The sequence below is a fragment of the Balaenoptera borealis genome, assembly GCF_965194805.1.
Source record: "Balaenoptera borealis genome assembly, chromosome: 11".
In the NCBI taxonomy this organism is placed as follows: domain Eukaryota; kingdom Metazoa; phylum Chordata; class Mammalia; order Artiodactyla; family Balaenopteridae; genus Balaenoptera; species Balaenoptera borealis.
The window spans coordinates 38,656,409-38,683,835 of NC_138868.1; the positions used below are offsets into that span (position 1 = coordinate 38,656,409).

Below are 27,427 nucleotides of genomic sequence, written 5' to 3' on the forward strand. Positions count from 1 at the left end.
CAGCATACTTCTCCCATCCACTTGCATTATGTGCTGTAAAAGTTTATATTTTGAGTGTTCCACTTCTCTCTTCAAGCCTTTGTATACCATCCATCTACTAGATCACTCTTGTTTACCCCCACCTCCTACATTTAATTAGCTACCTCCTGTATGATCCCATATATATCACTCTGTACTTCCCCTGTCATGACACTTATCACTCTGTATTTTTATTCTTTTCTTGTTTATCTCCTTCACTAGACTATAAGCAACTTGAGGCCAGGAATTCTTTCTTTCTTTTTTTTTTTTTTTTTTTTAATCCAGTGCCTTTCACAGAAAGGCACTAAAATATTCACTGATTGGATTAAGGGCTAATTCATCATTATATTCAGTGAGAAAAATTTCAGTGAGGTTAATTTGATTCTCAGACAAGTTGTTTCCAGTTAAGGCCAAAATTAACTTCTCTTTTTCTTCCTCGATGTTGGTTAGCCTCTTGGCACCACTGACTACTTCTTTGTCATTAGTGTTCTCTTTAAAATACATATAAAGCATTCTTTATGCTTGCTAGATTTGAACCTTTTTCCACCTAGTATTTCCAAGCTTTTGTTTGTTTTAACCAGTCTGGCTGAATATAAGTTTTGTTTAGGACTTCTTGTAGTAATTTGAAGTCATTTAAAGTCCTCATTCAAGCCAACAAAACCAGCTGTGCTAATTGGTCAACATAATCTTGCAAGAAAATATCAAAAGATATCTTAGATGTAATAAAGAGGTCACTTTCTAAGAAGCTGACCTTGGACCAGAGGAGGGCACAATTACCTTCCTCTAAATTCCAAACTGAATTGGCTCCTGTCTCAGGTTATAGACTCCTTGAGAGCTTGAAGAGCTGACCAGGTTGACCTGTTCGCCAGTTAATCCTTGTTGGAATTGTCATGTTTAATGCTTTTAGAGTTATGTGATTTGAAGATATTTATTAGTTGTAGTGAAGAACTAATATGGCTGGAGTGTTTTGTTTCAGTGCTGAGATTTGAATTCTTTAACTGTATGAAATTTTGCTGTGGTTTGATGGTGATATATGTCTTATTTGATACCCTATATATCCAGGACTATGCATACTATTTTAAAATATTAAAAATTATTTTTAGCTTCCTACATGCCAGGCATGCCAAGTGGAATTTCTGCATACCCATCCGGATACCCTCCCAATCCCAGGTAATGAAAAATTATCTTTTGAATAATTGTATTAGAAATTCTGTTAGATCTAGAATAAAAATAATGGGTGCTAACTAGGGCATTAAAGTGAAATTAGTTGCAATTTAATGGAAGGTAAAACTCAGTTTATTGCTGAAATTTTATGGTATATACATAGTTCAAGAGGAGTTTTTTCCATTTAGAGAAATGCAGCTGCATTCTATTTAGAGAGAGGAAAGGGGTGGGGAAATGACAATAATCTTGATTAGTTTTGTACCTTGAAATCCTTGTTTCTTTCCTTTTAAGAACTCTGTATATCCAGTGTAAATGGCTGAAAGATTAATGGAATACTAATTATGATGACTTCAGCCACAGAGAAAAATATTTTAATATCCTTCTAAAAAAAACTGACCTTTTCTGTAAACTACAGGGAATGAATTAATGGTGCATATGATGGGGTCAGTCTTGTCCCCATATTTATTTATTCAGTTCATAGACTACACGTACTACCAACCTTTATTATCCATATGTTAATAACATAACAGAGGTAAATTAAATTAATAGTGAAATCAGTCTATGAATAATACATACTAGAAAAATCAATAAGAAATAATTATTAATCCATGTTTTAAATGTGCACCTGTTCCAGGGGTAATCTAGGAGTACTTTCCAAAGTACTTGCATTCTAAGTTAGTCTTGGGGCTAACTTAGAATGCAAGACTGGCATATACTTGGTGCCTAGATGAAATTTTCCAGCTACTCGAAATTAACAAGAATTAACAAAAAATTTTTAACCCTGCTAACTCTTCTTAGCTTCATAGAACCTCACAGATAAATGCAGCTAGAATTCTGGAACACCTGCCATAAATAAATATATGTATATACATATATAATATGCAGGATCTTATAAGTTAAATTTAGCAAACATTTATCTGGGTGCCTTTCTGGGTAGTAATTATTCTGTTACATTTATCTGGGTAAGCAGAGACTAGATGAACATCTGTCAGAGACAAGAGAGAAAGATTCCTGTGATTGTTATATATAAACAAGTTGTAAGTTTTAGATTTCTTGAGGCCTTTAATTTTCTGATTAAGTTCTAGAAATGGAATTCTGTCTGAAGCCTTGAAATTACAAGGCTTTATAATGAACAGTTGCTAGTAAGAAGGAACTTTGGGCATATAGGGAATGGTTATTAGAAGCACAATAAGGAAATGGACTTCGGAACAATGAAGCCACTTCAGAGAAACCTGTAGATAAAAATGAAGGCTGAAAATATTGACAGAAATGTAAATCTTACTCATCTTACATAACCTTAAAAGTGTCTTTTGTGAGGTTATTTGTAAGAGGTTCCTTTTTTAAAAAAATTTATTTTATTTCTTTTTTTTTTTTTGGCTGCGTTGGGTCTTTGTTGCTGTGTGCGGGCTTTCTCCAGTTGAGGCGAGCAGGGGCTACTCTTCATTGTGGTGCGTGGGCTTCTCACTGTGGTGGCTTCTCTTGTTGCGGAGCTCAGGCTCTAGGTGCGTGGGCTTCAGTAGTTGTGGCGTGTGGGCTTCAGTAGTTGTGGCGTGCGGGCTCAGTAGTTGTGGCTCGCGGGCTCTAGAGCACAGGGTCAGTAGTTGTGGCTCACGGGCTTAGTTGCTCTGTGGCATGTGGGATCTTCCCGGACCAGGGCTTGAACCCATGTCCCCTGCATTGGCAGGCGGATTCTTAACCACTGTGCCACCAGGGAAGCCCAGAAGTTCCTTTTTGAGGTAGCTATTTTTCAAAGATTTGATGCGTTTTGTTTTTTGGGTTTTTTTTGAAATGTAACTTTTAATCTCATGACAGGCTAATGAGTTGTTAAGGGTAACTGTACTCACATTACTGTCTGTATCCTTCTGCATATGCAAGGTCTTGGCAGAAGAGCCTCAGAACCTCTTTCTCTTCTCGCTTTATCCTAAAGGAGAATTAGTAAATCAGTGACTCAAGAATCTTTATTTTACAACAGTGAATATGAGAATATTTATTCTTGCTGTGGAAAGTTGGACTAGATGATCTCTAAGGTCTCTTTAAAATTTTAAGATCTTTTGAAAGTTTTATTTAGCACCTTGCAGCATGTATACAAGGAAACTAAAAAGTATGTCAAGGATAGTTGTTCCAGTTTTGGTATATGTACTAGCAAGCATGTATTATTAGAAAACAGTTTCTGATATCAGAAAAGACAGAAAATGTTAAGTGCTGTGATAAACAGCTTTAAAGGAGAGGTCACATCTGATTTGGAGGTGGGAGCTTAGAGATAGCTTCATAAATGAAGGAAATGGTTTAAAAGAAAAGTAAGTATTTAGAGGTGGAGGGAGCAGCAAACAGTATTAACATTTTATATCAGAGGAAACTTACTGGTTATTAAGTTCAGCCCACTCAATTTTATGTAATCAAAGGTGTGAAAGCCAAAAAAAATCCCAGGAAAGAATAAGGAAACACTCTAATATGGCTGGAGAATATAGGGTTATGAGTAGGAGGACTGAAGAGTGTTTTTTTTTTTTAAATTTATTATTTTTGGCTGTGTTGGGTCTTCGTTGCTGCGCATGGGCTTTCTCTAGTTGCGGAGAGCGGGGGCTCCTCTTCTTTGCGGTGCGCAGGCTTCTCATTGCGGCGGCCTCTCTTGTTGCGGAGCACGGGCTCTAGGCACGCGGGCTTCAGTGGTTGTGGCTTGCGGGCTCCAGAGCGCAGGCCCAGCAGCTGTGGCGCAAGGGCTTAGCTGCTCCACGGCATGTGGGATCCTTCCGGAGCAGGGCTCGAACCCGTGTCCCCTGCATTGGCAGGCGGATTCCTAACCACTGCACCACCAAGGAAGCCCCTGAAGAGTTTTAATAAAGGTGCAACTGTCATAGGTATTACACATCTCCCCAAACCTTCTCTGATCTCCTCTAGCTGGTATTGATTTTCCACTACAGTTGACTCCTGAACATCAGGGGGAGGTCGGGGGGCTAGGGTTGTCGACCCTCCTTGCAATTGAAAATCCAAGTATAACTTTATAGTCGGGCCTCTCTGTCATATCTGAGGTTTCGCATCCTCGGATTCAACCCACTGTGGCTTGTATAGTAGTCTAGTATGTATGTAGTGAAAAAAATCTGCATATAAGTGGACCAGCACAGTTCAAACCCATATTGTTCAAGGATCAACTGTATACATTTCCTGAAGTTTTATTTAGCATTTATTGTTTTCTTTATCCTATCAGGATTGTTTACAGGGATCTCGCCCTATTTTGATTATTAGTATCTTGAGGAAGAGATGGATTCATACTTTAGCTCCTGCCTCAAGCACTTGAAAACAGTGCTTTAAATAGAATAAATAGTAAATTTTGAAGGGGCACATAAAGAAAAAGGAATATTAAGAGTGTTGGGAAATTCTTTTTAAATACACTTAGTCCAAAAGGGCTCTTAAAAATCTGAAAAAGATTTCCTACATAGGGCAAATTGTTTAATAATGTACAAAGATAGAAAATAGTACTACTAAATTATTTTTATACTCAAGAAAAGTTAACCCTGAACATAGAGAATAACTACGAAGGAGAAATTAAGCAAACTAAATAAAGAGACAGGGAGTTCTCTGAAGTTAATATCTGTAGGCCTAGAGGAGTTTTATACCACTTACTGAAAAATTCAGCAATAAAATCACAAATTGTTCTTGAAAAAGTATGCAAAATGGGAGGAACTCCAGAAAAAGCAAATTTATTCCAGTGTTCAAAAAGGTAGATTCAGAAATTTGAATAAGATTGACATTGTTTCCTTGCAGCATGGATTACTAGAGCGACTAGAACAAAAGTGCTGTGCAATAGCATTCAGCATGTGTCCACTGGGAACAGAAATGCTTAACCTTTTTCTTTTTTGATTTTACTTTTATACTAATCGATAAGAGAGTATCATGATTACATTGAATCCTCAACAAGTTATACACAAAATTTTTTTGTTGGTGACAAGTTATAAAGTGTGAACTAGTAGTACACATAGGAGAGAATCTTTGAGCCACTGCCCTATAAAAGGATTACTGACTATCAACTCAGAGCTCTTGCTCCGGAACTCTGGGCTGGGTCTTTTTAGTCAGTAATTTTAATGGACTCATAGAAGGCATGTTAATCAGAATTGCAAATGTCATAGATCTGACAATTGTAGATAAAACAGGATTCATCAAAATTTATTGTTCAACTAACAGGTAGCTATAGTAATCATCCTGTTCCTTTTCTTCTCCATTATAAGGGAAACACTGCCAAATTAGTGATCATTCAGAGGAAAGTGATTAGATCTGAAAATCAGAGCTGTGAAGAATGGTTGAAGGAATTAAAAATATTTCACCTGAAGAAGAGAAGACTGAGGGGAAAATGTTAGAAGTCTTCAAATATTCAAGTGATCTTCCAGAGTGCAAATTTAGGACCATTAATTAGAGGTTACTGTGTCAAAATGCAGTTAGTGTTCAGTAGAGAAAGATGACCATTTGTCAGGGATACTGTAAATGATATTTATGAAACAATGTTGGATAGGAGATTGGAGGACAATACTTCTAAGGAAAGTTTCTTCCAACTCTGATGTGAATACAGGAATGACACAAACCTTCCTTAGAGTGAAGAGGAAGCTTTTAAAACTTTATCTCAAGAGGAGTATTTTCAGATCAGACATTCAAAAAGGTTATCAGTGAACCACAGGTAAAAATTAAATAATATTATTTCCCTGTATGCTAGGAAATCAGAATGGAAAAGTTCTCACAAAATATTTGTTGCTTTCAGTTCTGATACTGTTGGACGGCCCTTAGAAAAACTCGAGTTGCTTTCTGCTACTGTGAAGGTGACCCTCAAATAACCAGGCCCAAGGGACTTCCCTGGTGGTCCAGTGTTTAATGTGCTTCCACTGTAAGGGCACAGGTTCGATCCCTGGTCAGGGAACTAAGATCCCGCATGCTGCAGCCAAAAAAAAAAAAAAAAAAACCAGGGCCAAGCAAGAGTATTTTAATCATTTACTTTAAGAGTAAACCCAGTGTCATTAATGGAATTTTTGTAGAGCTTTGCTTGAATAGACACCTGTAGCTCTAAAACTGTAAAGTCATTAACTGGTAAGACAATGGAATATCAAGCTTAGCTTCCTGAATGGGGTGGGTTTTTTTGTTTGTTTGTTTGTTTATTTTAAGTCTTTATTGAATTTGTTACAGTATTGCTTCTGGGTTTTTTTAAATGTTTTTTGGTTTTTTTGGCCGCGAGGCATGTGGAATCTTAGCTCTCCGACCAGGGATTGAACCCACACCCCCCTGCATTGGAAGGTGAAGTCTTAACCACTGGACCACCAGGGAAGTCCCCTGAATGAGGTTCTTAAAGATACTGTAGAGTTGGGTCATCTTAACATTTAATGTTTTATGTTCTTTTCTTTAGTGGTTACCCAGGCTGTCCTTACCCACCTGGCAGTCAGTATCCTGCCACAACAAGTTCCCAGTACCCTTCCCAGCCTCCTGTGACCACTGTTGGTAAGTACCATTCAAAACTGTATTTCTCCACATAAGGAAAGTCAGTCTCCTGTTGTGAAAAGTGCATTTCACTTTTGTTTTTTATTGAATAAGTTTGATATGTAACATTGTGTAAGTTTAAGGAGTACAGTGTGTTACTTTGATAGATTTATATATTGTAATATGATTGCATTATAGCGGTATTTATTACATTACATAATTATCATACAGTATTATTGTCTATATCCATTATACTGCGCATTAGATCTCTATGGCTTGCTTACTACTCGTTATAAATTTGTACCCTTAAATATCATCAATTTTATCACACCTCCCCCCACTTCACTTTTACATGTGAAATGTTAGAATACTCTTTCTTTTTAGACCAAAAACTCTTAATGATCAGTGTCCTGTACTCTAAAACTTGAAATGATTTATCATCATATAAATGAGCCTTCTACCAGGGCATAAAAGTAAATTTGATTGACTCTTATCACTCTTTCCTGTGTTTCACATATTTATTGGTGAACGTTAATGTGTGTTGAACTATTAACAGATACTTAGGTTTTCCTAGCCTGGTTATATGTAAAAACAGATGAGCATCTTTAAAAGAAAGCACCATTGGGAAATATGAGTGGATCAAGTAAGATAAATTATTGCAGACCAGTAGTTCTTGGTTTTTTATGTTGCTTATTAGTAGAGTTACCTGAAATATAATTTTCTTCAGTTGAGAAAATGAAAGCAATACAAGAACTTCTACAGACCCCCCAACCCTCTACATGACTATCTGCCCCTACCATATCTGCCTTCTCCCTGTTACCAGAGATCATTATTTCTACCCACTAGGTTTTATCCTCTCTAATTTACTCAGGGACATCATTCAGCAGTTTCCCCTCTCATCATCAGTTTTTGTTCTCTACTGGGTTGCTCTCATCAGCACCCAAAAATATGCCCTAAAAACCTTTAAAAATCCTCCTCTTAATTTCCCTTTCCCTGCCACCAGTATTCCATTTCTTCATTCCCCTTTAGAGCAAAACTCCTTGAAACAATTATCCGTACTTATTACCTTCAATTCCTCTTCTTCCTTTCACTCTTGAACCACTCCATGTGGGATTTCCCTCATGTCCTTCCACTAAAGCTGCTTCTCTCAAGGTCACCATTGACCTTTATGATGTTAAATCCAGTGGCCAATTAAACAGTCTCCACTTACTTGGCCTGTCAGCAGTATTTGACACAGTTGTATCTCCTTGATACACTTTCCTCTCTTGCTTTCTAAGACCCCAGACTCACTTGTTTTTCCTCCCATCTCACTGGTACTCATGCTCAGTCTCCTTTGTAAGTCCCTCCTTTTCTTAACATTGGAATGCCCCCGGCTCAGTCCTTGGCATTCTCTATACTCACTCTCCTGGTGATCTCTACCAGTCTCATAGCTTTAAATACCATTTCTGTGTCCACACTTCCCAAATTTGTTTCCAGCTTACACCACTCTCCAGAATTCCAGATTCTTATATCTAAGCTCCCTTCTCAATATCTCCATTTGGATATTTAATAGACATTTCAAACTCATTGTGACCAAAATTAAACTCTCAATCTTTCTATGATGCTTTCCCACCTCCAGTGATACCTACTCAATACTCTAACTTTGGTGTCATCCTTGATTCTTCATCAAGAACCAATTATCTTCAAAATACATCTAGAATCTGATCACATCCAGTGCTGATCCAAGTCACCGTTATCTTTCATCTAATTTACTTCAAAAGCCTCCTAAAAAGCATTCTTCTTTCCTTAGTCCCTACATCTGTTTTTAACACAACAGCCAGAATGATCCTATTAAAAGATAAATAAATTATATCACTCCTCTACTCAGAACCTTCCAATGTCTTCCCATTTCACTCAGCGTTCAATCCAAATTTCTGAGGCTTAGAAGGCCCTTTGTGATCCTGCTTTCCTCCCCCTGTTACCTCTCTGAACTCATCTCCTACTACTCTTCTGTTTTAGGATTCGTCCACTACCTGTTCCCTTTGTGTGGAGCAGTCAGGCCTACCCTGACCAATCTACTCCCATCACCAACCCCACACACATATACACACATGCCCAACATCCAGAACAGTGCTTGATATATAGAAGTTCATCTAAATATTTTACTGAGTGTCTGAATGTAGAATCTTGTGAAGTTTACTTTTCTGTTACATTTTCTGATCAATTGTAAGCATCCTGAGATCGCTGTAAATATCTCCCCTTCCCCCAAAAAGAGCATTTTCTTCAGCTGTTTTTGTCATTAATGCATTCTAGTTATTGAGATTCGAGTGGCAATGGTTTTGTTTTTTAAAAATGTTCTCATCCTTCTGTAATATAGCTCTTTTTTTAACAATGTAATTTAAATGCTTGAGTTAGAAACCTGATGATGCAAGATCATTAATCCACAAGCAAAACACACTAAATCTTGTTAAGCTCTCCATTATGGCTCAGGCATCATCAGTAAAATAGGAATAGTGCTATTTGTTACCCTGTTTCTCACTGAGATGATAGTATTTGATTTGTAGAGAACCTCAGTTCCTAAAGATGTTTTTTATGTTAACTCATTTCACTACAATAGGTATGAAGCATTTTATAACTTAGAATAGATGATATCCATACATCAAAAAAATAGGAATATGGAGAAAATGGTACGTTTTAAATCAAATCTAATGTTTGTTTTTAGAACAAGAATCAAAGCAATTAATATTTTATTGTACTTTTAAGAGTACTTTCTTAGAAAGGCTAGAAACAAATTATCATTTTATGATAATCTAGGATATCCTTTTAATGTATGTTGTTTTTCTACCCTTTGTTGCTTGCCTACTTGTTTTAGTAGTACATTGTGCAAAACACTGTTGAACTTCAAAATTGTCATAAAGGAAAGCAGAAACATAAAAGTATCATCTGAATGTTAGAGTTCACAAAGAGTCAACATTTTCTCAGTCTGTCAGTGGCCATCAGGATTTGTGCTATTATTCTCTGTGCTACTAAGGCCATGAGAAAGAATGAAAGTGGTTATTTGTCCTTTGTGGAACTTGATAGTTTCACTTTAAAGATTTTGATTTTATGAGGTAAAACAAACACCTGTTTCAAGGCATCATTAATTAACTCATGTCTTATTATTGATGTGGATACCTGTGCAAGTGTTGATTTTTAACCATCTCCAACAATATTGAAGTAAAAGAACCACTTAAAGTGAAGTAATAGAGGCAACTTCCCTGGCGGTCCAGTGGTTAAAACTCCGCACTTCCACTGCAGGGGCAAGGGTTCGATCCCTGGTCGGGGAACTGAGATCCCAAGATTTCACATGCTATGCAGTGAGGTTGGGGAAAAAAAAAAAAAGAAGTAATAGAGATTAGATTCTTAATAGCAGTCTCTTCTGAAATATTGCAGAAGACTGAGGATTGATGCAGATCTTGGGACTTAAAACAGCTCTTTCTGACTCCATTACATGTAGATTTTGAACAACAACCTTTAAAAGAATGATAATCAGAGAATTTGTTTTGTCATGTCTTTTTATAGCTTTTTTGTTACTTGGCAGACAGCTTCCTGCCTAACCTGACTTTTAAAACCACCTTCATGAGATTGGTGCTCACTGAGGGCAATGACTAAGCAGTGAAGGCAGCTGTTGAATAGTGGAAAACCTGTTGGTGGTGCTTTTCCATCAGGTCTGGGCAACTGCAGTGATATTGTAATTCATTTGTATTATTTAATGAGGGAAAAGTTGTGATCTATAACTTAAATTCTTCGTTGAAGTTACTGTAAGACCAGGTGTTCTTTTTGTTTTGTTTTTTTGGCTGCGTTGGGTCTTTGTTGCTTCATGTGGGCTTTCTCTAGTTGCAGCGAGCGGGGGCTACTCTTCGTTGCAGTGCTCGGGCTTCTCATTGTGGTGGCTTCTCTTGTTGCGGAGCATGGGCTCTAAGTGCACAGGCTTCAGTAGTTGCAGCACACGGGCTCAGTAGTTGCGGCACGCAGGCCCTAAAGCGCGTGGGCTTCAGTAGTTGTGGTGTGTGGGCTCAAGTAGTTGTGGTACTCGGGCTTTAGAGCGCAGGGTCAGTAGTTGTGGCGCACAGGCTTAGTTGTTCCGTGGCATGTGGGATCTTCCCAGACCAGGGATGGAACCCATGTCCCCTGCATTGGCAGGCGGATTCTTAACCACTGCACCACCAGGGAAGTCCCAGGTGTATTTTTTGTATATCATCTTTGCAAGTGACTAGCAAAAACATTTTCTACTGGAAGATCAGTGGGAAAAGATGTGGAATTTGGACAGTTTTCCTTAGATTTTCTGCCCATTGCAGGCATTATATATCAACAAAAGCATCAGAAGGAAGGTAAACTTTTCTTGATATCTAAAAACTTAAAAATTTAAATTTCTGTTTCTTCAGATTTAATTATGTTTCTTCAGAGTAAAACATTTTTGTTAGGAGTGGCATATAACTTTTACCAAGTTGGCATTGCCAAAACTATAAGAGAACTTGAACTCTGATTTTAAAGGTTTAAAACTACTTGACCGCCACCAAGTTACAAAGAATAAGTTTAGGAGACAACATTAATACTTGTTTGTTCTCTTAATAGCACATGCCAGAATACAGCAGAAGCAGGTATGGATATTGGTCATCTGTATGTTTTCAGGGCTGAAAGACGGGCATTCAAGAAAAGCTTTGGTCCCCAGCTGGGCATTCCCATGCAGAATTCCAAACTCTATTGGATAGGGAAGAGTGGCATGAGGGACCAGTCACTCTACCTTGATTCATGCATAGCACTCTCTGTCAGACCCTGATGTGCTAGTGGTGTACCCAGGTGGCAGTGATCTGGGAGTGATGAAGTTGTTTGATATTTTAATCCAAATTAAGAAAGATTTAAGATTTATTGGGACTTCCCTGGTGGTCCAGTGATAAAGAATCTGCCTTGCAATGCAGGTGATGTGGGATCAATCCCTGGTCAGGGAACTAAGATCCCACGTTCTACGGGGCAACTAAGCCCGCATGACACAACTACTGAGCTTGCGCACCTCAACTAGAGCCCACATGCTGCAAACTACAGAGTCCACACTCTCTGGAACCTGCACACCACAACTACAGAGCCCATGCACCCTAGAGCCTGCGCGCCACAACTAAAGAAGAGAAAACCCGTGCGCCACAACTAGAGAGAAGCCCATGCGCTGCAGCAAAGATCCCACATGCCACAGCTAACACCCGGCACAGCCAAAAATAAATTACATACATACATACATACATACATACATACATAAATAATAAATAAATCTTAAAAAAAAAGATTTATCAAGCAAATGTTCAAGAATGTTACTAGAGTGTGGTCCAGTATGGTACCCAGAAAAGTGTGGTCCCACTCAACGAAACCTCTACATGTTATGAATATACGTGTGAAGAAAGTCAGTGGACAAATTGGCTCCTTTATGAAGTTCATCAGAGGATGTACCATCAGTACATCACACACACGCATACACACAAATACATACCATGTTTTCTTTTTTTTTCTTTTTTTAATTAATTTATTTATTTATGTTTGGCTGCGTTGGGTCTTTGTTGCCGCGTGCGGGCTTTCTCTAGCTGTGGCGAGCGGGGGCTACTCTTTGTTGCAGTGCGCGGGCTTCTCATTGCGGTGGCTTCTCTTGTTGTGGAGCATGGGCTCTAGGCACGTGGGCTTCAGTAGTTGTGGCACGTGGGCTCAGTAGTTGTGGCTCACGGGCTCTAGAGCACAGGCTCAGTAGTTGTGGCGCACGGGCTTAGTTGCTCTGCCACATGTGGGATCTTCCCAGACCAGGGCTTGAACCTGTGTACCCTGCATTGGCAGGCAGATTCTTAACCACTGTGCCACCAGGAAAGCCCATACCACATTTTCTTTATCCATTCATCTGTTTTTTTCTTCAGTTATTTGTTTATTCATTTAGTCATTCAACATATATTTACTGAGTGCTTGCTACATTCCAGGAGTAAGAACAACACAAAGTAACTTCCTGCCTTCATGGAGTTTACATTTCAATGGGGGAAGACAGAACACAAACTTACAGCATAGTATACAATGTACCAGGTGGAGATAAATGCTACCTAGGAACATTCAAACGAAAGAGGGGCACAGGAAGACCTGGAGGGTGAGGACTGCATTCTGTTCTCACCTCCTCTGTATCCACCTTGCTCACACCACTGGCCTCCTGCCACTCCTTGAGCCCCAACACACTGGTTTGCTGTTTCAGCCCCATCCGCGCTCTGCTCGCTTGGATGGTGACCTGGAGATCTGTTCACTGCTGTTGCCTCTGCCTGAAGAGTTCTCTCCAAGACTGGAAAAAGGCTTTTGTGCCTTATACTTTGAGGTGGGAGTGTGTTTATGGTTCAAGGGACTGCAAAGAGCCCAGTGGTGTGAGTGAGGGGTGCACAGAGAGATGGGGTCGGAGGGGAAACAGGGCTGGCTCAAGTAAGCCCTTGTGGGTCAGGGGGAGGCCTGTGGCTTTTCCTCTACATGAGCTGCGGAGCCACGGGCAGGCTTTGAGCAGAGGAGTGATCTGATCTGATTGCTATTTTAACAGATGCCTCTGTGCCAGACCCCGGGAGGGAAGGGTGGCAGCGGAGCTCCCCACCCCGAGGAGGCCACTGCAAGAATCCAGGTCTGAGATGGTGGCTCGGACCAGTGTGGGGACAGAGGATGTGGTCACATACGCTGAGGAGGGGTATCCATTCATCTATGCAACTTAGGTTGCTTCCTTCCGTATCTTGGCTATTGTAAATAATGCTGCAGTACACGGGGGTGCATATATCTTTTCGAATGACTGTTTTTGTTTTCTTCAGAAAAATACCCAGAAGTGGAATTGCTAGGTCATATGGTAGTTTTATTTTTAATTTTTTGAGGAACCTCCATACTGTTTTCCATAGTGGCTGCACCATTTTGCATTCCTTCTAGCAGTGTACACGGGTTCCCTTTTCTCCACATCCTCACCAACATTTGTTATTTGTTTTCTTTTTGATAATAGCCATTCTGACAGGTGTGAGGTGATATCTCATTGTGGTGTTGATTGCATTTCCCTGATGATTAGTGATGTTGAGCATCTTTTCATGTGCCTGTTGGCCATCTGTATGCCTTCTTTGGAAAACTATTCAGGTTCTCTGCCCATTTTTTAATCAGGCCGTTTGGTTTTTTGATGTTGAGTTGTATGAGTTCTTTGTATATTTTGGATATTAACCCCTTATCGGATATTTTTTGCAGCTATCTTCTCCCATTCAGTAGGCTGCGTTTTCATTTTGTTGATAGTTTCCTTTGCTGGTCAAAAGCTTTTTAGTTTGATGTAGTCTCCTATTTGGTTTTTTTGTTTGTTTTTGTTTTTTTGGTTTTTGGGGGGTTTTTTTGCTTTTGTTTCCCTTGCCTGAAGAGACATATCCAAAAAAATATTAAGACCAATGTCAGAGTACTCCCTATGTTTTCTTTTTTTTTTTAACTTTTTTTCTTACAGTTGTATTGAGATATAATTGACTTACAGCACTGTATAAGTTTAAGGTGTACAGCATAATGATTTGACTTACACACATCATGAAATGATTACCACAGTAAGTTTAGTGAACATCTGTCGTCTCCTATAGATACAAAAAAAATATTTTTTCTTTGTGATGAGAACTCTTTAGGATTTACTCTTAACAACTTTCCTATATAAGTAGGACTTCCCTGGTGGTGCAGTGGTTAATAATCCACCTGCCAGTGCAGGGGACACGGGTTCGATCCCTGGTCCAGGAAGATCCCACATGCCGCGGAACAGCTAAACCCGTGCACCACAACTACTGAGCTTGCGCTCTAGAGCCCGCGAAGCACAACTACTGAGCCTGCGTGCCACAACTACTGAAGCCTGCGCTCCTAGAGCCCTTGCTCCGCAACAAGAGAAGCCACTGCAATGAGAAGCCCGCGCACCACAATGAAGAGTAGCCCCTGCTCACCGCAGCTAAGCCTGTGCGCAGCAGTGAAAACCCAAGGCAGCCATAAATAAATAAATGAATAAACAAACAAAAATAAATAAAATATAGCAGTGTTAATTGTATTAATCATGTTGTACATTACATCCCTAGTACTGCCTATGTTTTCTTCTAGGAGTCTTATGGTTTCAGGTCTTACATTTAATTTTAACCCATTCTGAGTTTATTTTTGTATATAGTGTGAGAAAGTCCAGTTTCTTTTGCGTGCAGCTGTCCAGTTTTCCCAAAACCATTTATTGAAGAGGCTGTCTTTTCCCCATTCTGTATTCTTGCCTCCTTTATCATAGATTAATTGACCATATAAGTGTGGGTTTATTTCTGGGCTCTCTGTTCTGTCCAGTTGATCTATGTGCCTGTTTTTATGCCAGTACCATACTGTTTTGATTACTGAAAAGCTTTGTAGTGTAGTTTGAAATCAGGGAGCATGATACCTCCAGTTTTGTTCTTTAACATGGTAGATTCTTAAATTGTTCTTGTTCACAAAATAATTTTAAGGTATGACTTTGATTCTGACCCATTTTATTTTAAAGGATGGAATTTGTCCTTCAGATTAATTGGCCTTTGTGCTTAAGCCTGCTAGTAGCATCTTTCATGATTATGATAGTTGAATGATTTTGTAGCACCATTTCTTTTTTGAAGTAGTTACTACTTTGGCATCTATTTTAATAAGGTCTATAGTTAACCTCCACTTTTGAAACTTGAATTGTTATGTAAATTAATCTAAATCTTTGTGCTGTGTGTTTATTTTCAAGAAGTGTAAACCTGCTGATGTTTTTCTTTTTCTCATTGATTGTGGTAATAGAAACTTTCTAGAGTTTAAAGAGTACTGCTCTAATAGTGTTTAAAAGGTAAATTGAGGTCCCCTGATTTCTTTGGAAGAAAGTTCCATAGCCCGCCCAGAGCCTGGCCAGTAGTATTAGAAGTTTATATATTCATAGACTATAAATAAAAGCCTTTTGTAAGCAGCTTAATGAATTTGCCTGATTTGTGTTTAATAGCACAAATCAGAATGGCTCTGCTCATATAGTTGTTTGAAATGTTTCTCCTATTTCAGAGATTGACCTGATTTTCTGTTTTTATTCTAAAAGGAAGTAATACGGGCTTGATCCAGTGATCCACATGGGCTTGATCCAGTGATCCACATGGGCTTGACCCAGTTTCTCAGTAGATGGGTCAATAATCTTCCGTTTCAGATTGCTTAGGCTCCATAGTTTGCTCTGTAGCACAAATGCCCGACCAAAGATCATTATGTGGGTCTTGAGCAAGTAACTTCAGGAAGGAAAAATGCTGGGGGTGGGGGCAAGTGATTCACTTTGCTGGTTAGAGGCAAGATCGGAAAAGTTACTGTTTAGTTATTTTGTATTTTTCTTTGGGGTTACCGTGGGTTCTTTCTCTAATATAAATGAGCTCCTTTTTGAGTTGTAGGAAGTAATGCTCATCATTAAGTACTGTTAGGAGATAAATAAAACTGATTATCTTTAAGTGTTTAAAGATGGTCTAAAATCAGGTAGTGTATGCCAGTGTACTTTGAAGATACTGGCCTAAATTATTCATTAAATTATCAGATCCACTGAGTAGAGTATTGGTTTCCTAATAGTAGAAAAATCGTCTTATTTCCTAAGGATTAAGTTTAGTGATTGGATCCTATCTGACGTTTAAATGAAGTTTTTGTTCAGGATTGTTTCTCAAAATCTATGTTACCTTTTCAATTGCTGCTAATCTGGAATTGTAGAAGGGCACTTCTGAAATCTGACTCTGCATGAGTAAAGGTCAACGAATGTGTGGGGACTTGAGGTATGGCAGTTTGCCGCAAACTCATTAATCCAAGGCTTGTTATAGCAGGTATAAAGAATATTAAAATTTCTCTTAAGACGTTTGAGAAAAAAAAAGATTTTTTTGTTTGAAGAGTGATCAAGAATCTTCTACCAAACGTTTTTCTTTTTTTTTTTTTTTTGGGGGGGGGGGCTGTGTTGGGTCTTCGTTTCTGTGCGAGGGCTTTCTCTAGTTGCGGCAAGCGGGGGCCACTCTTCATCGTGGTGCACGGGCCTCTCACTATCGCGGCCTCTCCTGTTGCGGAGCACAGGCTCCAGACGCGCAGGCTCAGCAGTTGTGGCTCACGGGCCCAGTTGCTCCGTGGCATGTGGGATCTCCCAGACCAGGGCTCGAACCCGTGTTCCCTGCATTGGCAGGCAGATTCTCAACCCCTGCGCCACTAGGGAAGCCCCCAAATGTTTTTCTTACTTGTTTATATAAACAACCTCTTAAAGTGTCATGGTTCATTCAATTTTGAACTTTAATCTGGGTTTTTCTCTTGGCATTCACATTTCAGATCTTACAGTTTGTTTCTTTAGAAAGTAGATGGATTTAGTGTTCAAATATACTGTATAATAAGGTCTATGTGTGGTAGAGGAGAGGACTAGGTCTAACCTTGGCATTTCTAGCCTCCTCGGGTGAACTGTGACCTTTATAGAAAGCCAGGTGACTGCTGCCTCAGCTTGATTCTCATTTTGACTGTTAATGGCTTTAGCTGGAGACTTATTTGGAAGGACTTATTTGGTCCTGTATTGTAGCATTTGCCTTAACGTATTTTATAAGAGAAATAGAATGTAAATTCCAGGATTTAAGTGTGTTTTTTAAAATTGGTTTTTGAAAATTCACCATCAGTATAACTTGATTCATTTTATTTATTTTTTTATTTATAATACTTATTTATTTATTGGGTTTGCCGGGTCTTAGTTGTGGCACATGTGCTCCTCACTTGTGGCCAGCAAGCTCCGTAGCTGTGGCATGTGAACTCTTAGTTGCAGCATGCATGTGGGATGTAGTTCCCTGACCAGGGATTGAACCCGGGCCCCCTGCATTGGGAGCTTGGAGTCTTAACTGCTGTGCCACCAGGAAAGTCCCTTGATTCATTTTAATGTAATTTTAACAAAGTTTGTTGATATGTTTGTGTGTGAAAAATCCAGACTAGTTATAAAAAGACCCTTAAGCTTGTATTAGTTCAGATAACTCCTACATAGATAAATGGGACACTAACTGCTGTATATGATTGACCACACATTTGAATACCTAACCATATTCATATAATTTGGGTTCCCCAATCTCTGGGAGAAGGTTTGTTGTATCTCACAGGAACCATTTCATATAGGATATAATAAGAAAGTTCTTTTAGAAACAAGTTTTAGAATTCCTATTGTTAATGCATCTTTATCATAAAATGGGGATTTAATGAAATACCATCTCCACTAGTCATTATTTTGTAAATCATCCTTTGGGCACAAAATTCTAAACTTGTAGAAATTACCCCTTTTTGCTCTCACTTAGGACTTAATAGTGCGATATAAGAAACTAGAGATTTTGGTTTGGCATAAATTCTGTACAAATAAACAGCTAAGTCATTTTTTTTTGGTCTTTTTTTTAATTGAAGTATAGTTGATTGATGATGTTAATAAGCAAAGTGACTCAGTTATATATACATTCTTTTTCATATTCTTTTCCATTATGGTTTATTACAGGATATTGATTATAATTCCCTGTGCTATACAGTAGGACCTTGTTTATCCATTCTATATATACTAGTTTGCATCTGCTAATCCCAAACTCCCACTCCTATCTTCTCCCACTCCCCTCCCCCTTGGCAACCACCAGTCTATTCTATATGTCCCTGACTCTGTTTCTGTTTCATAGATAGGTTCATTTGTGTCATATTTTAGATTCCACATATAAGTGATATCACATGGTATTTGTCTTTCTCTGACTTACTTCACTTAGTATAATAATCTCTAGTTGCATCCATGTTGCTGTAAATGGCATTATTTCGTGTTTTTTTTTTTATGGTTGAGTAGTATTCCATTGTATATATTGTACCACATCTTCTTTATCCATTCATCTGTTGATGGACATTTAGGTTGTTTCCATGTCTTGCCTATTGTAAATAGTGCTGCTATGAACAAAGGGGTGCATGTTATGTTTTTGAATTATAGTTTTGTCTGGATATATGCCCAGGAGTAGGATTGCTGGATCATATGGTAATTCTATTTTTAGTTTTCCACAGTGGCTGCACCAACTTACATTCCCACCAACAGTGTGGGAGGGTTCCTTTTCCTCCACACCCTCTATAGCATTTGTTATTTGTAGACTTTTTAATGATTGCCATTCTGACTGGTGTGAGGTGATACCTCATTGTAGTTTTGATTTGCATTTCTCTAATAATTAGCGATGTTGAGCATCTTTTCATGTGCCTATTGGCCATCTGTATGTCTTCTTTGGAGACATGTCTATTTAGGTCTTCTGCCCAATTTTTGATTGGGTTGTTTGTTTTTTTGTTGTTGAGTTATATGAGTTGTTTGTACATTTTGGAAATTTTAAGCCCTTGTTGGTCACATCTTTTGCAAATATTTTCTCCCATTCTGTAGGTTGTCTTTTCGGTTTGCTTATGGTTTCCTTTGCTGTGCAAAAGCTTGTAAGTTTGATTAGGTCCCATTTGTTTATTTTCATTTTTATTTCTATTGCCTTGGGAGACCGACCTAAGGAAACATTGGTGCAATTTATATCAGAGAATGTTTTGCCTAAAACAGCTAAGTCTTTAAATCATACTGAGAGGAAAAGCAAGTTGTCTTGCTGAGAAAGGGAGGCGAGTACTTTTGAATGGTGAGGAGTGAAGCACATAATTAAAGGGTTAGGATTCGTGTTCCAAAGCAGAATGGGAGAAGAGAGTGGAAGACTCCCATCTGGTGGTTTCAATCTTTGAAGATGTTCTGAGGATTTTTTTTGCCTTTGTGGGAAAATGGTAAAAGGAGGGCTTAAGGCTTTAAGAAAGAATCCAAAGGATTGAGGATTTGGGTTAGGTTATGGCAGGCGAGGCCTTTGGAATTAGAAGTCCTGGTGATCTGACAGAATGAGAGAGAGGCTGCCATGGCAGGCAGCCTGTATACAGGACTAAGAGAGATGGGCAAGGAGTTGGGACTGGGGGGAGGGAGATACTGGGGCCAGGAGTGGAAGAAAGGGAGGTCGAAGGTACGGAAAGGAATGAGTGGAGATAAGAATTGATGAATTTGGGGAGGTTGCTAGAGTCATCCCAGTGTCTATACAGGAGGTTGTGAATAAAGAGGTGGTCAGAGAGGAAAACAATAGGAAAATGTGAGTGGAATGAGCCCAGAGGTGATACAGTAGCTGGTAAATTGATGAGAACACTTTGGAAAAGTCAGGTGTTGAGAGGCCAGGGATGTGAAAAACAAGACCTCAGGTTGCCCTCTGGCTTTACAACTCTGAATTCCAAAGCACACATTGTCTTAAAGTTAATAGTTTTGCTTCTCAGAAATACGAAATAATAAGCTGACATATTTTTGTAAAATCAGAAGTGAACTCTGAAAAGCATATAATGTATGGATTTGTATTTTAACAATCAATCAGAAGTATTAATTGCCTCTTTGTAAACACTGGAGGATGGATACTGTTTGGGCTCTCCTCAGCAGGAGGTTTCTAACAGGAAAGAGGGAGACTCTTAGCGGGAGAGTCTGATACTGGGCTTTTCCTTTCACCATGTACAAGCAGTGTCCCTAGGACAGATGGACGAAGGACACTCTTCAGGAAAACCTGGCCATGGGAGACACTGTCTTTACTCACTTTAGAAGAATAGAACCCAAGTCAAAAAAAAAATAGTTCTTCTGTGGTGGAAACAAGAAAAAGAGGGAAAAAAAACACAACTCTAGATTTAGACTCTTTTTTTGAAACCTGTAACACCTGAGGACTCCAAGGTCTCCCAGTGTCATTTACAAAAGCCCAGAAAAGCACCCAGGGTATCCTTGGTATGGACCAGCTTCTGGGAGAAAACAACTTTACGAATCAAAAACCACAAAAAGTAGAGTGACCAGACCAGTGTATGGAATAGCGAGAGTTGTGATCAGATAGGACGCTGAAGAGCACAGGTGGTGCTGGTTGCGGTGTAGTTTGGACAGAGCAGTTTCCTTGTAGAAACAGTCAACTTTGCATGGTACCAGGAAGGAGCCTATAATGGATGGGAACATGAGTGGTGAGACTCTGGGTACATTTTTACAAACGGACTTGAAGGGGTTTTTTTCCCCCTAGTAAGCTAAGCAGAACTCAGCGTCAAGGTGATAACAGTTTTCAGCTCAAAGTGGAAGCGATACTTTCTGTTAATCTGTAATCATTCTTTATTCATTATAAGCAATAAAGGTAAGTATAATTCCCCATGTGTATTCCATCATCAAACATAATTGAAAATCAAAATACCATTTATCATTTGCTGATTTAGGACCCTAACTAAAGAACACTGACAGTCATTAAGAGTATCCATACTTATGTTAAAAGGGAGGACCTTTTGAAGAAAATATCTGAGGAGTAAGTTTTATATAAGACACTGATTAGAAAGGTACATTTAGGAGAGAAAAGAATCTGACAATAAACAGAATGTTATCAGCTGTTGAATTTTTTGGATGGCATTCTCTTTTGCACATCTGCTCTTTCCTGTTCTTTTCCTAAAGGGTAAAGGAGTAAAAGTCTTACAGAAGGGAAGCCATGTTAACCTGTATATTAGTTTAAGGAAACTGCCCATTCTCAGTCTTACTGGCCTCTAGAGTGGGTTCCTTCCTCCTTCAGCTTAGCAGTAAAGCCTGAGAATAGACTTGACCTGAATCAAATGTTTTACCTTGGTATAAATTTGTTGTCCCATTTGTTGGAGATTTAGGAATAACTGTAATCTGTAGGGATATAGCCTCTGCCTCATTGAGAAAATAGCTAATTGTTTGGGCTGTTAAGGCAAGAAAGTGGGTAAATATGGATTAATAGTAATCTCTTGCAGGGAAAGTATTTCTGAATCAACTCAGATTTTAAATGCTATGTTTTATGAAGTTGTGACATAAAATTTTTCTTTCCTCGCACTTTGAAAGTGTTGACTCATATTTTGTTCTGTTTTGTCATGGCTCTTGTGAAAGGAATAGAAAGAGACTGGGAAATAAGCAAGTGTTTCTGCCTTTTTCTCCTGCAGGTCCCAGTAGGGATGGCACAATCAGCGAGGACACTATCCGAGCCTCTCTCATCTCAGCAGTCAGTGACAAACTGAGATGGCGGATGAAGGAGGAAATGGATCGTGCTCAGGCAGAGCTCAATGCCTTGAAACGAACAGAGGAAGACCTGAAAAAAGGTCACCAGAAACTGGAAGAGATGGTTACCCGTTTAGATCAAGAAGTAGTAAGTAACTCATTGAATAGTTGCACTATTTAGATTGAATCGTAGCCATGGCAAAGTGTTCTGTATGTACTGTGGTTACCCTGAACATTGTGGGTATAGTTAAGAGTTCAGAAAATTATACACGCCTTTAAGCATTTTCACATAGCTCCTCTACAGCTTTGTTAAAAAAAAAATGCGGCCTGTGGTTGGAATGTAGTCTTTGATTGGGGAGTGGATGTATTTAGAGGATTTTTGCTTGCACCTTCACCCCGGGGGATAATGTTTTGACCCAAAGGAGGACTGTTTGAGTGCTTGATGTTACCAGACAGTTACTAGGAAATAAGAATTTGAGAGAGCTCTAAGTCGTGATAAAGATCTGCAGACCCTGGGTGCAAACTTAAGGGTCAGTTCTTTTTTGTTTCCAAATGTTGTTTGAACTATATTTAAAGTATCTTTGGTGAGCCCTTCTAACTTAATAACCCATAGTGTATGCAACCTTTAGCTCTTAAGCTTTCTCACATTTTTATCAGACTGCTGTGCCCTGAAGAGTCAATGTAAGTCAGCCCTGTGACTTCTTTTGTTTAGTGATGTAGAGGCACTAGCATAATTTGAGTGCCAGCTTCACTCTTCACTTTCATTCCTGTGATGGAGAATTTGTTTCAGCAAGTGTACATTTTTGATGAAAGAGTAAAGAGTTATTAAGTGTTTGAGGGCTTTGGAGAAAGTGATTTGTATGTACACATTACTCTAATAAAATGGTTCTAGTGTGTAAAGTGAGCTTCTCAATAGCCAGCTATTTTCAAAAGTTCAGGAAAGTGACACCAGTACAGTTCAGAGCCTGCAACCACCACCTGCTGTATCTTGTGAATAAAGTTCAACTGTTGGGAGTTCTATGTGTTAAATTGTCTGTACAGACTGGGGAAAGTTATTCCTCTGAGGCAAATGCCCACTTGTTTTGAAAGAAGGACCTCCTTTATGATTTTCATGTAAGGAACCTCCTGCTGGAAAGTGTCCTGTCTGATGGCTTAGTTTGCAGTATCATTTGTCACTGCTAAGTGACAAGCTTTATCACTGCCACCAAAAGTGCTCAGCTCAGCATCTCCTGTTTTCACTCAGCATGCTAGAGCACACCTTTTCCTCTGACTTTGACTAATGTGGTACATGAATCTCATCCATGAGTTGTTTAAGTGTTGTTTTATTAGCAAGTCTTTCTGTGAAGTTGAATTGTAGATGTCTGACAGGCAGATAATTACAATTAGTATAAAATCATCATACTTGGACTATTCTGTTTTCAGGCTGAGGTTGATAAAAACATAGAACTTTTGAGAAAGAAGGATGAAGAACTCAGTTCTGCTCTGGAGAAAATGGAAAATCAATCTGAAAACAATGATATTGATGAAGTTATCATTCCCACAGCCCCACTATACAAACAGATCCTAAATCTGTATGCAGAGGAAAATGCTATTGAAGACACGATCTTTTACCTGGGAGAAGCCTTGAGGCGGGGAGTAATAGACCTGGACGTCTTTCTGAAGGTATGTCTTCCTCGCTCTGCTTTCCAGGGTTTTGGAACATGTGTTTTAGAGACACTGACCTTGAAAACCACAGATCAAGAGGGTTTCTCTGTAGGAGATGGGTTAAAATTCTTTGTCTTTCCAAAAGAGAGCAAGTGAGATAAATGGCTGTGAGCAGTGTCTTCCCACCTACAGAGGGGGCTGAGAATCATCTGAGTAGGGGAAGAAAAGTGGGCTAGTGGCTGCAGTTCCCCACCCCACAAGATAGCATCAAGCTGAATGTAATCCTTCTCTCTTACTACTGTGCCTGGGTGGATCATGAGGTACAGTCAGATTTCCATCGATTCTTTCAGGTCACATCATTTAAACTGAGATCATTGACTGCCCCACCCTTAGTGTTTTTGTTTTTTTCCTCTGTTAATTTTCTTAGACTTGCATAGTTTTATACCTGTTTTCCCAGATCAAACAGCCTTGCGAAGTATTGGGTTTGCCCTGCTGGTTATAGAGCCCTTCTGAATAAAGGTTATTCCAGGCTTAATGCTATTGTACAGACATGAAGATCTGTAAGCCAAGTTTGGCTACTTCTCTCTGTTGGGTCATGAAGAGCATGGCTTTAGGAATAATAGCAGCCTTTGGATATTCAATACAGCTGCTGCTGATGCTTCAGTGCACATGCGAGGCTGGTCAGGTTGCTTGCTGATCTTGCCTATCTTACTATGAGTGTGTGGCCAAACCACTCTTGGACCTGGTGCAAGCACATGAATAGCTGGGACCCTAGAGAGGACTTCCTTTCTGTACACTGTCCCCTGCTTGGGTGGCATAGCCTAGGGAAAGATACACATGGAGAGGCAAGAGAGGTATGCTGTTTGCCAGGCACTGGACAAAAGCTGGCCTTGTGCTATACTCATCCTTGCCCTTCCCCTTTTTTAGCCAAGTGGGGACAAACAGTCACAGTTTGTACAAAAGTTTTTTGTAACTTTTGTTAGGATCACAGTACAAGTTTCCCTGCCATCTTGGTTGTCTCAAGTGCAGCTTGAACTCCTGAGCCAGATCCTGCAATGTGGTGCTTTCTTTCCCTGTGAAGAAGGCCTTTGTAGGGTCTCAGAAGACTACTTTCCTTAACACAACCTGCCAGCATCAATCCAGTGAGTTTAAAAAGCCACATGTAATAAAGTATTGGCTCCAAAGGAAAGTTGATATGAGTTTAGGTTCTTAGCTCCCACCTAGGTTACAAACTGTCTGATAGTTCATGCCTGGGCCTGGATCAGAGCCAGTCTAAACTGTTGAAACTTTTTCCCCCTTCACAGCATGTACGTCTTCTGTCCCGTAAACAGTTCCAGCTGAGGGCACTAATGCAGAAAGCAAGAAAGACTGCCGGTCTCAGTGACCTCTACTGACTCCTCTGATACCAGCTGGAGATTGAGCTCTTCTAAAGCATTCTTTTCTTCTCTTCCTTTCTCTTATATCAGTAGGTGCCCAGAATAAGTTATTGCAGTTTATCATTCAAGTGTAAAATATTTTGAATCAATAATATATTTTCTGTTTTCTTTTGGTAAAGACTGGCTTTTATTAATGCACTTTCTATCCTCTGTAAACTCTTTTTGTGCTGAATGTTGGGACTGACTATGCTAAATAAAATTTGTTGCATAATTTTTCTCTTTTACCGAACATCTTTGGGAAAAATATATGAAACCTAAATAAGAAGCTCGGCTTCTAATTTAGCAAAGTATAATATCCATCATGAGTTGAAATTTAGCATTATTTATCCTCTAGCATATAAAGTGAATTCTATTCAATATGGGATATAATAATACCACATAGAAATCTAAATTTTCAAATATTTGAAATTGAAGGATTTGAGTGACTTTTTTTGTGAAAGGTCCTGGGTGGTATCCTCCTACCAGTTCCTGCCTAGATTTGTTTCCTTTCCAGGCCTGACAGAACCATAACTGTTTTCATCAAGAAAGGAGCAGAGTGGCCAGTACCAAGCTACACACCTGAGAATTTATATTAACTAGGCAAGATGGTCTGGCCACAATTAAGGAGGAAGGTACAGTGTACACTGCCTCTCTGCATTTATTGTCATCTGAAGTCAGTCTTTCTGGCGAGTGATTCTGTAGTCAAGATTGTGGCCACCCATCCAATGATCTACATGTCCTATAAAGCTTATCTAGCAGAACAGAATTTTCTCTGTCAAAATGAGAGAGCTAGAAGGTTCAAGAGGTTATAAAGAAATGAACATTCTAATTTAAAATGTTTTAAGGTATTCAGGGAGCCAGGCAGCCTACTCTATACTTCTCCCAAGAGAAGAAAGACCAATTTGGTCTCACTCATCACTGAAGAGTTTGTATAGTTTAGAGCTTTTCTTAGAAAATGAAAATCTACTTGTAAAAATTATCAGAATAGAAACTAGCAAGGCTTAATCTAGTGTTAGGTTTGAAGCTAACATTTAAATGAGGTATTTTTGTGTATACATTTATTTTTACATGGTAAAGGAAGTTACAGCTTTTTTATAGCATACAAATGAACACAGGTTTATCAGCCAGCCAGAACGAAATAATTAGCATACACTTGATGAAAAGAATCATGGTCTCTAAACACAATAAACACACATCATACATTCTTTTGGACCAAATGGCAACTACATATATAATATACAAGGCAAGTACTGGTACATCAGAGGTACCAAAATACCTTATTTGATGCAGTGACTTAGGAATTATAAAAAATAAGTATCATCCAACATTTGAATGCTAAATAAAAGAGCTGAGGGGCTAAATAGAGGAGTCACTCTTCCCTCCTTCTTTTTTCCGACTTTTAGGAATTTGAGTTTATTCAAAAGTTTTACGTATTTAATCCTGTAAGTAACTACTATCTCTCTTTCGATAACTTCAGAACGGTAGTTTTAAGCAACTTTAAAACTTGTGCTCCTTCTGAATTTCCCAGAGTTTCTGCACCCTTTTTCAGACAGGCCTCTTCTGCAGAGGTCAGCTTTACCTTTATGAGGTCTGTAATAACATTCTCTCCCAGGATACATGGAACACTAAGGTATATTCTTCATTTATTCAATAGTGGCCCTGAAAGTAAAGACTTAAAAATTATTCCTTTCTCTTTTCTTCTAACAAAGGTCTGCAATATGAGAAACAACAGTTGCTGGGTGAATTGAGTATTTAACAGATTTGTAGTATGAACTGTAGCAGAAAAAGATACAAGGAAAGAACAATTTGAAACAGATGACTAGACATATTTATTGTTCAAAATCATCTGCCATCTTCCCACATAGGCCCCAACCTCTTGCCATGTTTGCTGGGACCAACCCTCCTTTTCCTATCTCCTTGCCCCTAAACCACTTCCTATCAGGGAACCACTTCAAAATTCCTATTACTTTATTCCCAGGGATTTAATTCCATTTTACTTTACCTTCTCCCATTCAAACTAGCAAAGGGATCTTATCCAGGCCCCAACTTCCCCCTCCCCAGGAGACCAACTGCTAATACTTTTGTGATCAGTGCTTCTTTCTTAGGTCTCTTCACTGGACCTCATTGAAACTGTTTGTTAGAGAACAACTCAAAATGTGGCAAGACCTACCACAGTGGTTCCCAATGTTACTAGATATTTGTAGAGCTAGTTCACTCAGTTAAATAATAAAGATGCAATAAGACTTTTATCTAATAGAATGTATAAGAAATACCACACTAGGTCAGGACAGAGGTCTACAAAGGTAGGCCTCTTCCTCCTCTACCACCATCCCTTTGTCTCTGTCTCTTCAGCAGCAGCAGCAAAGAACAGATTTTAGGAAGAGAGGTGCTTCCACAAGATCAACTTCAAAAATTTTCATCAATTCTCTTTTACATCTATCTTATGTTGATATTAAATATTTTTTCAAACATAAACATCCTACCTTACTCATGGTGGAAACTGGATGCACTCCTAAGATTCTTCAGAATACTTTGTTAAATCAGCACAGATAGGGCAACACCCCATTCCTTTTTAATCACCTCACAGCCACTGTGGAGTTGGAAGAAATCATGAACATAAGTTAATTTTAGAAGAAATACTTGTCTTTGAACATCCATATTATGGCAGCCTGACAATGCCACA

The 27,427-nt window shown here is 39.0% G+C and overlaps 1 protein-coding gene and 1 pseudogene across 3 annotated transcripts in view; both read left to right on the forward strand.

Moving 5' to 3' along the window:
• The window catches only part of TSG101 (tumor susceptibility 101), a 49,606-nt gene extending 24,630 nt beyond the window's left edge, over window positions 1-24,976 (forward strand). For both annotated transcript variants that reach the window (XM_082342486.1, XM_082342487.1), the window contains 5 exons: window positions 1,122-1,188; window positions 6,563-6,654; window positions 21,631-21,833; window positions 23,108-23,347; window positions 24,634-24,976. In XM_082342486.1, the coding sequence (XP_082198612.1) occupies window positions 1,122-1,188; window positions 6,563-6,654; window positions 21,631-21,833; window positions 23,108-23,347; window positions 24,634-24,723 (692 nt within the window). In that variant the 3' untranslated portion in view covers window positions 24,724-24,976. The remainder of the gene's footprint in view (window positions 1-1,121; window positions 1,189-6,562; window positions 6,655-21,630; window positions 21,834-23,107; window positions 23,348-24,633) is intronic.
• LOC309605991 (heterogeneous nuclear ribonucleoprotein A/B pseudogene) overlaps window positions 1,196-27,427 on the forward strand; it is a 62,448-nt pseudogene continuing 36,216 nt past the window's right edge. The window contains exon 1 of the transcript XR_014249634.1: window positions 1,196-2,701. The product of XR_014249634.1 is annotated as a heterogeneous nuclear ribonucleoprotein A/B pseudogene (transcript). The remainder of the gene's footprint in view (window positions 2,702-27,427) is intronic.